At 28.2% G+C, this 16,107-nt stretch overlaps 3 protein-coding genes across 4 annotated transcripts in view; 1 reads left to right on the top strand and 2 right to left on the bottom strand.

Annotated features, from left to right (window-relative positions):
• The window catches only part of LOC123218405 (EEF1A lysine methyltransferase 1-like), a 43,898-nt gene that overhangs the window by 1,921 nt on the left and 25,870 nt on the right, over positions 1–16,107 (bottom strand). The window lies entirely within an intron of this gene.
• Positions 2,141–5,819, bottom strand: LOC123218361 (pentatricopeptide repeat-containing protein At2g20710, mitochondrial-like). 2 transcript variants are annotated; one of them, XM_044639816.1, is made up of 3 exons: positions 5,403–5,819; positions 3,474–3,706; positions 2,141–3,395 (listed from the first exon to the last, which is right to left on the bottom strand). In XM_044639816.1, exons 1-3 carry the CDS (start codon positions 5,709–5,711, stop codon positions 2,543–2,545), a joined length of 1,395 nt encoding a protein of 464 aa, XP_044495751.1. In that variant the 5' UTR covers positions 5,712–5,819; the 3' UTR covers positions 2,141–2,542. The 2 variants fall into 2 exon arrangements, with proteins under 2 accessions (XP_044495751.1, XP_044495744.1); XM_044639809.1 differs by having other exon boundaries at positions 2,141–3,706.
• LOC123218395 (receptor-like protein 13) overlaps positions 15,086–16,107 on the top strand; it is a 51,014-nt gene continuing 49,992 nt past the window's right edge. The window contains exons 1-2 of the mRNA XM_044639850.1: positions 15,086–15,498; positions 15,597–15,755. Coding sequence (XP_044495785.1) covers positions 15,132–15,498; positions 15,597–15,755 — 526 coding nt within the window. The 5' untranslated portion in view covers positions 15,086–15,131. The remainder of the gene's footprint in view (positions 15,499–15,596; positions 15,756–16,107) is intronic.

Consider the following 16,107-nt stretch of genomic DNA (forward strand, 5'->3'; position numbering starts at 1 on the left):
TTTTGGAAATTACAAAAACTCTCTTCCTCTCTCCTGTTAACGAGCAGGGTTAGAGTTATAATTGGAAACATTAACAATTAAAAATAGGGATTGAGATAGGAATATATATAATTTGGTTTAAATTATAAAATCGAATTAAATTGTTTAAAAATTATGATTTAATTTGGGTTAGAATTTTTTTAACGGTTTTTTTTAGTTCGGATTATGGTTTAAATGATTTTCAAATCAAATTAAATTGTAAATCGTATTTTTTTTAAATACATATATATAACTATATTTGACAAAATTTTTCAATAAATAATTAAATGTATAACTTATTTTTCATATTTATTTTATCATTTATATATATATATATATATATTTTATATATATATTTTTTATATTTATTTTACGTATATATATTATGTTTTAAAAAATTATAATTTAATTGATTTGATGAAATTTTATATATATATATCTATATTATATATATAAATGAATAATTTTAAATTATTCAAACTATGTTAGTTAAATTATGTGTCCTATGGTATATTAAAAATTGCAATAATAAAATATTATAATTGACGCATAATTATTTTAGAAAATATCACAAACATCCTTAATAGTTTAAAATTTTTCATATACACCTCTAATATATTATTATTTTCTCTAAAAAAATATATCAATTCATATAAGTAATATGTATTATATTATAAGATATGTATTTTATCCTATGATACACTTACTGTATTAGATTAATACGATACACCTCATAATATGTATTGTTTTCTATCTATATTATATTATTTCATAGGATACGATACGTATCGTCTATTTTAGAGTATTGATAACTATGGTTCAAACCATAATTCAAACCGGACCAACCCGTATTTTTTTAATTTAGTTTGGTTTGGTTTGGTTTAAAACCTAAAATGGTTTGATTTGATTTGAAAATTATTCAAACCGTTATTTTTAATTTGATTTGAAAAATTTGTCAAACCACACCAAATCAGACTATGCATACCTCTAGACGGAGATCTTCAAGCAAACAAACCTCATGTTCCTTATATTATTAAAAATAAGAAATTGTTATTCAATAAAATTATGATACTAATAATATACAAAATTATATAAACAATAATATGTTATTATATGATTATGTGTTATTTTATCTATAATTTAAAAAACATCCCATATTTGATATATTGACAAACTTTCACCAATTAAATTTTAAAAGTCTAAAATATCACCTATCATTCAATCTTGCTAATTTATTAGGTTAATTTAGAGATTAAATGACTTTTTTTTTTTCAATATAAGAACCAAAACACTCTGATAGTTTAAACTATTAATTTAAATTGGTTAATTGATGATTGAATTTAAATTCCTGATCCATCTTTGCCTGAGCTTTATCTTTGGATTTAGGCAAAGGACACCTTATTTATTAACTTTTCATCTCTATTTTTTATCTTAATTTTAAAAATTAATATATTTTTTTAAAACTTAATTTTAAAAAATTATATTTTCATTATAACCTTTAAAGTTTTTAAGGTTTTTATATTTTAGAGTTAAAAACTATTATTTTAAAATTTAAGATATTATACTTACATTATTTATTTTCTCTTTCAGTTATTAACTCCGATGACACCTCTTCTCATACTCCAAAAAACCGCAAAAAAATCCAACTGAAATGGCATTGATAGTGCACTAAAAAGTTTAAAAAGTTCCCGTAAACTAACATCAGCTATCTTTTCTAATGTATTTTCGGATAGGCTCCACTCAGTCGAGGGTTTTGGACCTGTGCTGCCAATGTTAGGAAGTACTGGAAACATTTCCAGGAGGAAGATGACAACTGATCCTTTCAAGGATTGTGCGTAAGCGTGCAAGCTTCAATTTGCGGTAAATGCTGATACAGAGAGAGAAATGAATAGCTCCACCGTCAAATATAATAATCATTAACACATTTATTTAGATTAAAATTTAAATAATTAACTTTATTTTCCATATTCTTCAAATCAAACCAAATCTACTTTCACAAATTGTTAAGGTTCCTTTTCTAGTTTAGCCATATGCTTCTCATTAAAGGCTCTACTCAAGAACAAAACTGCAGTGGGCAGAAGAAACCCTCAAGTAAATCATCTATTGCCAATTTCTTCTAAAATGCTGAAATAGATTAATTTATAAATGATTCAGTCTGATCTTACTACAAATTTAGTATCATCTTCAATTCAGTTATATTTTGAAGGATTCAACCGGAAAAGTCTTAGCAAGCAATGGTTATCCCCGCCAATCTATGACTACGAACCCTAAACAGGCTAATAATTATATTATCACCAAATAGACATGAAAAAATGTCATTAAATAGCAATCAATAGAAGGCATTCCACCAAGCAAACCTTTGAGCTCTTCTCACCATTGAGATATCTAGCATTGCTTCCAGATTGTTTCAGAATATCTCCATATAAATACTCATCATATTACCTCTTCTTTGATTGAAGACTTCCCATCATCATCAGGGCTTTGAAAGTGCTTATGAATTTCAAATTGAAGAAACACCATTCAACTAGTTGATTGCATCTAAGTTTGCTTTCCCAACCCGAACATTGTTCAACAATCTGTCTTGGACACCCACACAGATAATATCCTTGTCCCTGAGTAATTTTATAATTTTCTCTGCTCCCTCCAAATCTCCTTTCTCTTTTAAGTATTCCAGTGAGTCCGTCCAACTTTCCTCATTTGGCTTCCGCTGGTCACCACGAACAACTAATGCTTCTTCCAAAGTGTCCACTGCTTTTTCAGTTTGACTATCCCTCAGATATGCAGTAACAATATAAAACCAAGTCCAGGCATCAGGCTTTCCCCCCTTCAATGTAGCCCTGTTTATAAGAGTTTCAGCTTTCTGCAAAAGCCCTTTCCTGCAATAAGCGGCAATCAAGAAGTTAGGAATCCGAATATCATAGTGTTCACATTGGGATTCCCACTCCTGCAAAACCTTTTCTGCGCTTTCTATGTCATCAAATTTCAAAATAGAAGGCATGACACATATATAGCTCCTATTTAAGACCTTGTTATTCTTCTTGTAGAGTTCCCAAAGTCTTAAAACTTCATCTTTCTTCCCACATGCAGCATATTGTGTGATAAGATAATCATATGCTTTACTGCTTGCTTTATTTGTTATTAGCCCCTCAACTTTCTTCAGCATTGACAAAGCCTTGTCCAAAAACCCAGCTTTTACATACCCACTAGCTGCAATAAAGTAAGTTTCCCATTCTAAAACACCACTTGAATCCGATTCTATCAGTGTCACAGTGTCCTCAATTCCTTTAACATCACAAGTTGCTGCATAGGCACTAAGGCGGATCCCAAATGTAACTTTGTTACAAGCAATGCCTTTATCTTCCATTTCATGCATCAGACTGTCAAGTTTCTCATAATTTTCATTTTGATAATAAAGCTTAAGCAAAGAATTGTAAGCCAGAGGATATTTAGCCAACCTCAAATCCCTCATTTTCTGCATGGTGGCCTCTGCCTTCTCTAAAGATTTTTCATTCACATAGCTGTTGAGAAGAGAGGTATAAACCTCAATGCCCCTTAACTGAATTGGAATATTATTAAAATAATTTTCTGCTTGCTCTATCCCCTTAACTTTATGGATCAAATCCAGCCGAATGGCCATATCACCCTCATTAAAGATAATGTATCTATTGTCAGTCATCCACATAGACATCTAAAAAAAAGACAGAAAGCTTATTCTAGTACGATGTGAAAGCAATAACATGACAAAATGAAGTAATCATCTTTATAAAAAAACATCAAACTAGTATGGCAACTACAACTTGTGAGTCTAATGATCTATAGTAGGTTAAATTTTTAATGAACCCTTACAAAACCAATTGCCAAATTTAAAAAAAAAGATCATATGATCAATCTCAGTAATTTCAAGTCAAATTATGGTGGTCGATTTGCCATAACTTGACCAACTCAAATACTCTTGCTGGACATACTGAATCATGACCAACAATCAATCATAAACTAATGAGAGAACCAATAGGGAGATTGACAAAAAAGAAATAAAACACTTAATCATGAGACTTCTAATGAAACCGAACATGATTCAAATTAAGATTGGATTTGAGCTTGCACTCGCCTATGCTTCAATGGAGTCAAACTCAAGCTCAAGCCGAGCTCACTTTAAAGGTATTTGAGCTCGGTTTGATATTAAAACGACGTTATTTTAATACATATCGACTAAAATGACATTGTTTTAATCGATTTGTATTGAATTTTTCAAGCTCATGAACTTTACGAGCCGAACACCTCTAAAGCTCAAGTTCAAGCTCAAAAATATTAAACTCTCATACTCAAGCTCAAGCTTGTTTCGGGCTTGTTTGAGACGAGTTCGAGTTTGATTCCAACACTAATTCAAATTCCAAGGATTTATTTAGTGATTACACTCATCAAGGTAGAAATGAAAATTTTTGCAATTGATGACCTACAACATTACCATACCCAAAATTTTCTCTTCAAATGCCACCACCTTATGTATCAATCTATATCTAGTACCATTGAGAAATGGGAAATGTAGCATTTTCCATCCACTTCAACCTAACTATATATATATATGTATATATGGATTTTAAAGCTGAAGAAAAAATTTTCCCAGAACTCAAACTAATAGAGCTTTAAAAAGACTTGATACAGTCCAAATGAATCATTGTGAACCATATCAAAACCAACACTCATGAAACAAACAAATATTATGCTAACAAAGAACCTTTTAATACTTTTCAAATGACCACTTATAAAAATTGTGAACTGTATCAATACCATCGCTTGAGAAACAATCCAATTCTTCTGCCAACATAGAACCATTTAATAATTTCAAAAAAACCCCGTTGTAAAAACTGTGAACCATATCATCACCAATGCCCGTGAAGCAACTCAAACCTTGCACCAACATAGAACCTTTTAATACCTTCCAAATGAATCCATTATAAAAAATTTTAAACGATATCAATACCAACCCTAACAAAATAAAGCAATTGTTAAACCATCATACAACCATTCTCTCTAGTTTCAATTGAGTAAAACTTCTTAAATTGCAATGCTGAAACCAAATAAAAAATAATAACAACAAAATTCCATGCTTTTATCTCCCATCAATTCCACAAGTAACACAACAAAACCTAATTAAACAGAATTAACTTTTTTTTTTATTTTACTTTAATTACATGGGGAATTAGCTAATTCAAAATATATAAACCAGAAATTCCCTAACTTCCAATAATTCGTTAAACTTCATTCAACTACTAATGAACTTCCAGGCAATTCCTCAAGCGAAGTAATTTTAAACAATAAAACATATAAATAGAAAATTTTTAAAACATAAATATAAAATAGAATTATTTCTTATTTATTAGTACCTGCAGAGCGTGAGTGTATCGTCTGAAGGACCGCAACCGTTTGATAAAGTCTCGGAGTTGTACTTTGTCTACGGCTCGTCCTTCCTGGACCCACTGGTCCAGTATCGGAACAATGGAGACCTTTGGATCTCCCAACGGCGAGATCCGACCGAAAAGAGCGTTCATCGAGTTTGACATTCGGCGTCTCCACTTCGATCTTAGGTTTCCTGTAGCTATCGAGTATGAAGAAATACTCGAAACGTTTCGATGGCTGATTTGAGAGCTGACGCTTCCAAGAATCGTAAGCAGGCGTACAAGCTTCATTTGCATTAACAATTTTCAGAGAATCGGAGAGCGAAATGGGAAAACGAAGTTGAAGAGGCTGGGTGCTGACGCAGGGTTTAAGGGTTTTGGTTCATTATGGGTTAATTCAATGAAGTATGCTAAAGTTTTATTAATTCTCAATAAGTCCTCAATGATTTAATGACTATCTAAAACCCCCAATTTTTATTTTGGTCACTTGTTTACATGTTCGTTGGATTTGTGATAAGCTAAGTTTCTTTTTTTTAAATTAATATAATTCATATTTTTTAGTTTTATTTTAATATTTGAAAATACCTTTGTTATATTATTTAAATAACAATAAAATCGTGTGTATCTATTTTAAGTATACAAACATATACACTTGATGCGTATCATCATGTGATTTAATAGTTTTGAATTAAAAATAAAATAACACTCAATCACATGATGACATACATAAATGTGTATCTTTTTATATATATTTAAATAATGTTTTCAGATTAATAATTTTTGAAAATTGTGAAAATATCTTTAAATAGTTTTCCTATTTTACACTTTTTTTTTAGTATTATACTAAAAAAAAAAAAAAGTTTTCTAAAAGGCCAAAAGACTTATTTCCATCCAAAGATTGTTGTTTTGTTAAGTTTTTACCTTCTAATTTAAAAAAAAATTTTTCTTACCCATAAATTGTTAAAATTAACTAAATCTGTTAGATTTAAAATTTTATCTTCTTTTCTCTCAAAACCTAAATTGACCCCCTAAATCAAGTTTTAAAAAACAACATTTTCTCCTCTAAGGTTTACTCTTTAATCTCCAGCAACTCCTTCAACAATCTCTCCCTCCCACCACTTCCTCTTTCTCCAAAGGTGGTCTCTTTCTCCTCATCTCTCCCTCTGACACTTCCCTTTTCTTCTTATCTCTCCCTTTGTCAACCCATTAAAATCGGAAAGATAAAGAACTTCATCTTCCTTACTAAGGGAGGAAAATGATATAAATTTTAGAGTTTTAGAGTTTAATAATAAAATAACGATTTTACTCTTGTCTATAATAGAAAATTCTAATGGAAGTTACCCTATGAGTAAGTATTTGGGGTTTTGATCTCTAGCAGATACATATTTGTCTTTGCATTAAAACTGGGGTGGGAAATAGTTCTTTGGCCTTGATAAAATCATGTTTGGAGTATAATTCTTGTCTTCTATTCTCAAGTTGTATAAATATAAAAGACTACAAAATAAGAGAAATATTAAGGAACCTTAAAGAACTCCATACACATAATTTTAAATATATATTTTGTAATATCAACTAATAGTTATATAACGGATATAAGTTTTTCAATCATTGAATCAAACCACATTAAAATTCTATGTCTCATTTATTTATTGTTTTATCCAAATTTAAATATAGTAGAAACCACGGTCTTATAAGATTCACATCACTGCGATCATACCTTAATTTACAAAAAGGTGCTTAAAATTTAGTAAATATTCATTTTTCCATATAATTTTTTTTTTGTAACATCAGAGGCATAACTCCTCCCCAAAATTACATACCTTCTTCACATTCATCCTATCTAAAATTAGACTTAGCCTCCTTAAGAACTCTTGAACAACTAACCAGCAGCCTATGAAATTCGCAACCTTTTTAATTGATATGAAATTCGCACCCTATAAATAATGAGACTAAGTTTTGCACTTAGTCAACCCACTTGAACAACACTTGCAAACACAAAGAAATGTAAAAGAATGGAACACTCAATGTGCCAGAAAAGTACCCAACCTTTTTATTAACTCAAAAAGGATTTACAAGCTTGCTGCAATAAGTATTTACACTGATTTTTCCACACACTTAACTGTCTTACACAACCCTTAATCTATAGGCATTATGAATTGTTGACATCCCCAACCACCTAGGCATAAGACGTGTTTTAAAAGAAATTATCACCTAACTTTAAGGATTATCTGGCATCCTTGCTCAGCATGTTTTCCTACCCAACATGTCCACTCATGGCGCGACTTTGGGTTTGTGGGGTGTTTTCTTGTGCAACTCCCACATCATTTGACTTCTTCCTTGGCCACCTGTTTGACGCTTAGAATGACAAGTTTTGGGCTTTTAAGGCCCCCAAAAATGCAAAGGCGGCAATTATGTTTTTTCTGCCTGGACCAGTAGCCCACTTCCTTGCTTGTGCGCATTGTGCGTGATCTCTTTGAATGGGGTGCATGCTTAGTATCATGGTGCATGCTACATGAGTGCATGCGTTGCCTGTCTAAGCGGTCAGCGCCCCAGTCCACCTTGTCTTGGTTTTGTGCCAATTTTTTAGCTCCGATGTCTGAACTATGAATGCCCATTATATATTTAATGTTTCTCGAGTCTACCACGCCCTGTGCATCCCAGTTTGTCTGTGTGCATGCACTTGCTTGTGCACTTTGCCCCATGAGAGTCAATGCGCACTGTTGACCCGCATTTATTTCGACTCGATTTTATGTTGAGAGTCTTTTTATCTGTACATATAAATATTAAGACAATCAATTAGACAAGTTATCATGTCTCACCCTAGGCATGATGAGCTCGTGTCATGATTATGAACTACTGACATTATGTGTCTATGGCCTCATACCCAAATTGATTCACAGAATTATGCCAAAATAATAAAATAATATGATTCACACAAATTTTTGTACACAAAAATAGAATATGCTAAATTAAAAAGATAAAGAAAACTCTTAAACTTTTATAAATATCAATAGATCTTTAAATGAAACCATTTGCTAGGTCATCACTCATAGATAAAGTAGTTTTTTAATTAAAAATAAATAATAAATATAATTATTTTATGATTTAACAAATTATTTTTTTAATGAGCAAAATAAAATAAAATGATATTATATCCCAATTCATGAAATTTAAGTCAATGAGCCGTGTTATTGGAATTTTTAAGTTTTTTCCACGGAACATTGAATAATTTATATGTTGATTGTTGTCCAAAAGATGTTTCAAACTTTCAATCACTCTTTATCTTGAAGATGAAATTTATAAGTTGTTATAATTGATTTTTCAATTTGTCCATTATTAGCTATTATTTTTCCAAAACTATTTTTCCAACACTATAATATTAACCCAAATAAAATTTATTGTCGGTAAGAAGATGATATAAAATTTTACAATTTTGTAATATTTTTTATTAATAAAAAATATCCAAACATTTAGTTGATTTATCATTATTTTCTTCTTGAATTCTCTTGAAATCTTCTGACTGTTATCCATTTTTTTTCACCATTTTTTTTCGAAATCAAGTTCTCAATTCTACTTATAGTATCATAATCATAAGATTCACGTCTTAACATGACTAATTTGTTTCAACGTACTTCATTTAATTTCCTCTTCCCCTACCAGAATATCAGTTTCACTCTAATTTTCAATCAATCAATTTTTTCATCAAAAAAATCACAAAAATAGTATTTTTATTATAAATTATATAATAAATGTAATTATTAAAAAATTTAACAAATTATTATTTTATAATAAAAAATAAAATAAAATGATATTATGTCTTTGTTCATGAAATTAATGTCTTTGAACCATGTTAATGAAATTTTCTACTTTTTTCCATGGAATATTAAATAATTTGTATGTTAATTATTGCCCTATTGGAAAAAGAAACCATAGAAATAATCAAGATATTTCAGCCATTCTTCATCATCAAGATGACATTTATAAGTCTTTATAATTGGTTTTTCAAAACAACCATTATTATCAATTTGAACTAATTTTTTAGGACCATTTTTCCAATACTACAACATTAACTCAAATGATATTTATTATTTTTTTAGGTAATTACAAATTATATTTATTGTTGGTAAGAAGTTGATGGTAATTTTTTTCATTAATAAAAAGTAATTAAGGTATTTTGTTCGTTTATCTCTATTTTCTTTTTGAAACCTTCTGATTTTTTCCCCTTTCATTCACCTTTTTTGATCGAAATCAAGTTCTCAATTTTCCTCATGATATTATAATTATAAGACTAATGTTCTAATATGGCTAATATGTCTCAACACGTTACGTTTAATTTTTTCACTACTAAAAAATCATCTTCACCCTAATTTCCAATCAATCATTTTTTCCTAAAAAAGATCGTAAATATAATATTTTTATAATAGATAATATAATAGATGTAATTATTAATAATTTAACAAATTAATATATGATAATAAGAAAAATAAAATAAAATGACATTATGTCTTAGTTCATGAAATTAATGTCTTCGAGCCGTGTTATCAGAATGAGTAATATTATATGTATAATCAAATTTTATTAACTTATTTATACAATCTAATGTGTCAACATACCCAATGATATGTTATCATCTTAGTTTGTATGAATAAATTAGTAAGATACGTTTATATATATAATTTTATTCTATCATAATTTCTAACCTTTTTTCCACGGTATATTGAATAATTTGTGTTGACTAGTTGACATTTTGCCCATTGGAAAAATGAACCGTGGAAAATTGTCATGACATTTCAGTCATTTCTTCGTCAATAAAATGACATTTATCAGTCTTTATATGTAGGGTTGAAATCAGTTTACATAATGTAAAGGTCTTACTAAAAATCTTCAATAATATTGAATTAATTTGAGTTAACTATGTGTACCAACTTTAAGTATACAAATATGTATATATTTAAATATATTATCATATGATTGAACATTACTTTATTCTTAATTTAAAATTATCTAATCATATAATGATATATATCAAATATATACTCATTTATGTACTTAAAATGGATACATATAGTTTTGTTGATTAGTTTTTAGAAGTTATCATATGGGTTATTAATTAAATTAGTTACTTTTAAGAGAGTGGATATTTACAAAATTGCTTCCAATAAAAATATAATTTAAAAAGGCAATTCTACCCCTAGCAACAAAAAGTCTCATTTTCAATCTCTTTCACTTACATTTAACTACTCAAACCCAAGATCTAGCAAAAAGATTATTAAATCCAAGCACTAAGATTAAAATTTAACTTTAAATTCCATTTATATAATGATTATGTGTTGTTATTAGGTTTATTAATCACATTTTGTTCATTTATCTCTATTTTCTCTTTGAACTCACTTTAAAACCTTGCAATTTTTTTTTCCTTTCTTTCACCTTTTCCGATCGAAATTGAGTTCTCAATTTTACTCATAATATTATAATCATAAGACTAACGTTTTAATATGACTAATATGTCTCAACATGCTACGTTTAATTTTTTCACTATTGGAAAATTATCTTAGCCCTAATTTCCAACCAATCATTTTTTCATAAAAAAAGATTATAAATATAATATTTTTATAATAAATGATATAATAGATGTAATTATTAATAATTTAACAAATTAATATTTGATAATAAGAAAAATAAAATAAAATGACATTATGTCTTAGTTCATGAAATTAATGTCTTCGAGTCGTGTTATCGGAATGAGTAATATTATATTTATAATAAAATCTTATTAACTTATTCATACAATTTGATGTGTTAACATACCAAATGATATGTTATCACCTCAGTTTGTATAAATAAATTAGTAAGACATATTTATATATATAATTTTATTCTATCATAATTTCCAACCTTTCTTCCATGGTATATTGAATAATTTGTGTTGACTAATTGACATTTTGCCCATTGGAAAATGAACCACGGAACATTTATTAGTCTTTACATGTAGGGTAGAAATCAGTTTACATAATGTAAAAGTCTTACTAAAAATCTTCAATAATATTGAATTAATTTTGAGCTAATTATGTGTATCCATTTTAAGTACACAAATAGATACACACTTAAATATATTATTATATGATTGAATATTATTTTATTCTTAATTCAAAATCATCCACGTACTTTAAAAACATTATTTTCTTCATAATAAAGTTCACTCACTATCATCTCTAGTGTAAGATCACACCTTAGGTCTTACATATTTCTTATTAATAAAGATTATTATTATTATTATTATTTTAATTTCACCAATTTTTTGGGAGGAAAATAATTTGTTAAAACAACTCTAGGTATCTTTTAGGGTTATGAATCAAAGTCTAAAGACGAAATATTTTCAATATTAATGCATACCATTGATGAGCGAACCTTCAAAGACATTACCTTTTCAATTGCATAGACAAGTCAAGTCTAAAAGTGTGGAAAGTGAATGTCCCAACTTCCACTTCAAGTTGCATAGACAAGTCAAATCTAAAACCGTGTTATTTGCTCTCATAAAGTTGATGGAATGCTAGTTGTCGTCATAAATGGTGGGAATGACTGGGGACTATCGCTAAGTGAAATGAAAAATCACGAAACATAGTGTATAACATAACACTAGAGAATTGAATATTCAAATTTCCTGGAAAATATTCATTCCATCAACTTCCACTTTCCCACCATTCATAGACAAGTCATAAATGGTGGGAAAGTGAATGTCCCAACTTCCACTTCAAGTTGCATAGACAAGTCAAGTCTAAAACCATGTTATTTGCTCTCATAAAGTTGATGGAATGCTAGTTGTTGTCATAAATGGTGGGAATGACTGGGGACCATTACTAAGTGAAATGAAAAATCAGGAAACAAAGTGTATAACATAACACCAGAGAATTAAATATTCAAATTTCCTGGAAAATATCAATACAATCAACAATATAATTCTTTACACAAACTTTACCTTTCTTGGCCTCTCCAATGCTCCATAACAATTGAGAATTGAATATTCAAATTTCCTGAAAAATATCAACACAATCAACAATATAATTCTTCACACTAACTTTACCCTTTTTGGCCTTTTCAATGCTCCATAACAATTGAAGTTGTTAGTTAAAAATTAATTTTTGAGGAAAGACAATATTCTTATTTTTTTAGTCAATACAATATTGAGATAAAATAATATTTGTAAGTCAAATCAATATAATTACATTTAATTTATGTCATATAATTTTTAATTGGTTTACATAGTTCATAGACAAAGTATAAGCAAAACTAAAGCTATATTTCTTGAACTTATTGTAGGCTTTTCCAATTGATTGATACCAAATATATAATTTATGTATTATTTTTTTTTGTTGATAAAAAATTAATAAAATAAATTATAATTGGGAAGGGGGAAAGAAAAGAGGAAAATGAGTTGAAAGTGACATTCGACACCTCTCTATATTATAAATGTACAAAACAGATCTTTTAAAAATCACAGAAGAATTATTAAAGTATTATTATTGAGAGATGGAGTTAAAATGTGTGAGAGTTTGGTTGACGTTGATGCTGATGTTTATTTCATGTGAAATATGGAGGATTGAGGGTTGTTTGGAGGAAGAGAGGTTTGTTCTCTTGCATCTTAAACATTTTTCAACGATCCTAACTCACTTCAAGATTGGGTTAAAGGTGATAGAAATTTATCATATTATTGTCAATGGACAAGGATTCAATGCAACAATATGACAGGCAAAGTGACAAGTCTTAATCTTTATCATGCAAGAAAATATTGCCTTATTGGAAAAAGAAACCATGGAAAGGGACAAAATGTTTCAATTATTCTTTATCAAGAAGATGAAATTTTTAAGTCATTATAATTGATTTTTCAATACGACCACTATTAGCAACTTGAGCTATTTTTCCACAACTATTTTCCTAACACTACAATATTAACTTAAATAACATTTATTATTGGCAAGAAGTTGATGGTAAAATTTTACAATTTTTTAATATTTTTATTAATAAAATAATTTCAAGGTATTTCGCCAATTTATTACTATCTTCTCTTTGAGTTCTCTTGAAAATTTTTAACTTTTCGCCCTTTTTTTAACCTTTTTTTAATTGAAATCGAATTCTTAATTCTGCTTATAGTATCATAATAGTAAGACTACTGTTTTAATATAACTAATCTGTCTAGATACATTTAAAACATAACTAATCTGTCTAGATATATTTCATTTAATTTCTTATCTATTAGAATATCACCTTCAATCTAATTTTTAATAAATAATTTTTTTTCATAAAAAAATCATAAATATAGTATTTTTTATTATAAATGATACAATAAATGTAATTATTTATAATTTAACAAATCATTATTTTATAATAAGATAAATAAATTAAAATAACATCATGTCTTAGTCCATATAATTAATGCTTTTTAGCGGTGTTAATGGAATTTTCCATTTTTTTCCACAACACATTAAATAAATTGTATGTTGATTAATGCCTTATTAGAAAAGAAACCATGGAAATAGTCAAGATGTTTCAATCATTCTCATTATGAAGACGTAATTTATAAGTCAATATAGTTGATTTTTCAATACCCCCATTATTAGCAATTTAAACTATTTTTCCACAATCATTTTTCCAACACTACAATATTGACTCAAATAATATTTTATTGTTGATAAGAAGTTGCCGGGAAAATTTTACAATTTTGTAATATTTTTATTAATAAAAAAATATTTAAAATACCGAGACATTTTGTTAATTTATCTTTATTTTATTTTGTTCTATAGTTTGAGGATTGTATAAAGGTAAAGGTTCTTTTTTTCTTTTGGGGGGAGACATAGCAATATGTACATACTGTTAACCAGCTATTTTCGCATCAAATTATTGATAATATAACAATATATACATAGCAATATTATTATTATTATTAATTTCACCAATTTTTTAGAAAGGAAAATAGGCAGTTAAAACAATAATACATATCTTTTGGGGTTACAAATCAAAGTTGGAAGACTAAATATTTTCAATATTAGTAAGTACCATTGATGAGCCAACCTTCAAAGGCATGATCTTTCAATGTATGGGGTATATGGCATTAAAGATAGTTGTTGGATTGATGCAATCAAAACTATGGAAAGTGTGGAAAGATAGTTGTTAGACAAATCCGGTCTAAAACCGTGTTATTTGCTCTCATGAAGTTGATAGGATACTAGCTGAAGTCATAAATGGTGGGGACGACTGGGGACCATCACTAAATGAAACGAAAAATTATGAAATAAATTGCAAAAAAATAATACAAGAGAATTTAAATTTTCAAATTTCTTGGAATGAATCAACACAATCAGCAACATAATTACATTGAGATATAATAATATGTGTAAAACAAATCAGTATAATTACATTTAATTTACGATACATAATTTTTAGTTCGATTAAATAGTTCATAGAGAAAGTATAAGCAAAACTAAAACTATATTTCTCAAACTTATTGTAGTCTTTTCCAACTAATTGATACCAAATGTCTCATTTATGTATTATTATTTTTGTTAATAAAAAATAAATAGAATGTATAATGACCATGAAAGATGAAAGAGAAGAGGAAAATGAGTTGAAAGAGACATTCTACACCTCTCCATACTATAAATACACTAAGCTGATCTCTTAGAAATCACATAAGCAAAACAATTATAGTATTATTATTGAGAGATGGAGTTAAAATGTGTGAGAGTTTGGTTGATGTTGATGTTGATGTTTATTTCATTTGAAGGATGGATGATTGAAGGTTGTTTGGATGAAGAAAGGTCTGCTCTCTTGCAACTTAAACATTTCTTCAATGATCCTTACTCACTTCTAGATTGGGTTGAGGGTGATAGGAATTTATCATATTGTTGTCAGTGGACAAGGATTCAATGCAATAATATGACTGACAGAGTGACAAGTATTAGTCTTTCTGATGCAAGAAAGTATGAATCAGGAGAGTGGAATCTAAATGTTTCTCTATTTTCTCCTTTCCAAGAATTGGAAACACTTTATTTGGGTGGCAATCTTATAGCTGATTGTGTTGAGAATGAAGGTCTTTCACCTTCCATCCTCATAATAAATTGATTTTAAAGCATGCAGATTTTATTTGAATTTACTAGATTTAGTTTATTAATAATATTTGTTTTGCAGGTTTTGAAAAATTATCACACTTGAGTAATCTCAAAAGTCTCTACCTATATGACAATATGTTCAATGATAGTCGTATTTTATCAGCTTTGAGCGAACATTTATCTCTAAAGTATTTAGATTTATCTTATAATCAATTCAGAGAACTAAACCATTTTAATGGTAATGTTTCATTAACAAACATAACTTTATTATTATTGTTATTATTATTATTATTATAATATTTGGATTGTTTTCCAGTTTCAAAGTTGAACAACTTGGAGTATCTCGATTTAAGCAGTAACACTTTCAACCATAGTATAATATCATATGTATCTACTCTCTATTCATTAAAAGAATTAGATATATGTGACATTGGATTGAAAGGAGCAATTGATCTTCAAGGTAAGCTTTCTTCTCATTTGAATTTCTCTCATGCATAACAATATTTTATATATGACTTATTTTTTGATTTGTCTAATTGAAAAGATATCTTTGGCTGACAATAACATAATTTAAAATTAGACTAATAAAA

The sequence above is a fragment of the Mangifera indica genome, chromosome 1 (assembly GCF_011075055.1).
Source record: "Mangifera indica cultivar Alphonso chromosome 1, CATAS_Mindica_2.1, whole genome shotgun sequence".
NCBI classification, from domain to species: domain Eukaryota; kingdom Viridiplantae; phylum Streptophyta; class Magnoliopsida; order Sapindales; family Anacardiaceae; genus Mangifera; species Mangifera indica.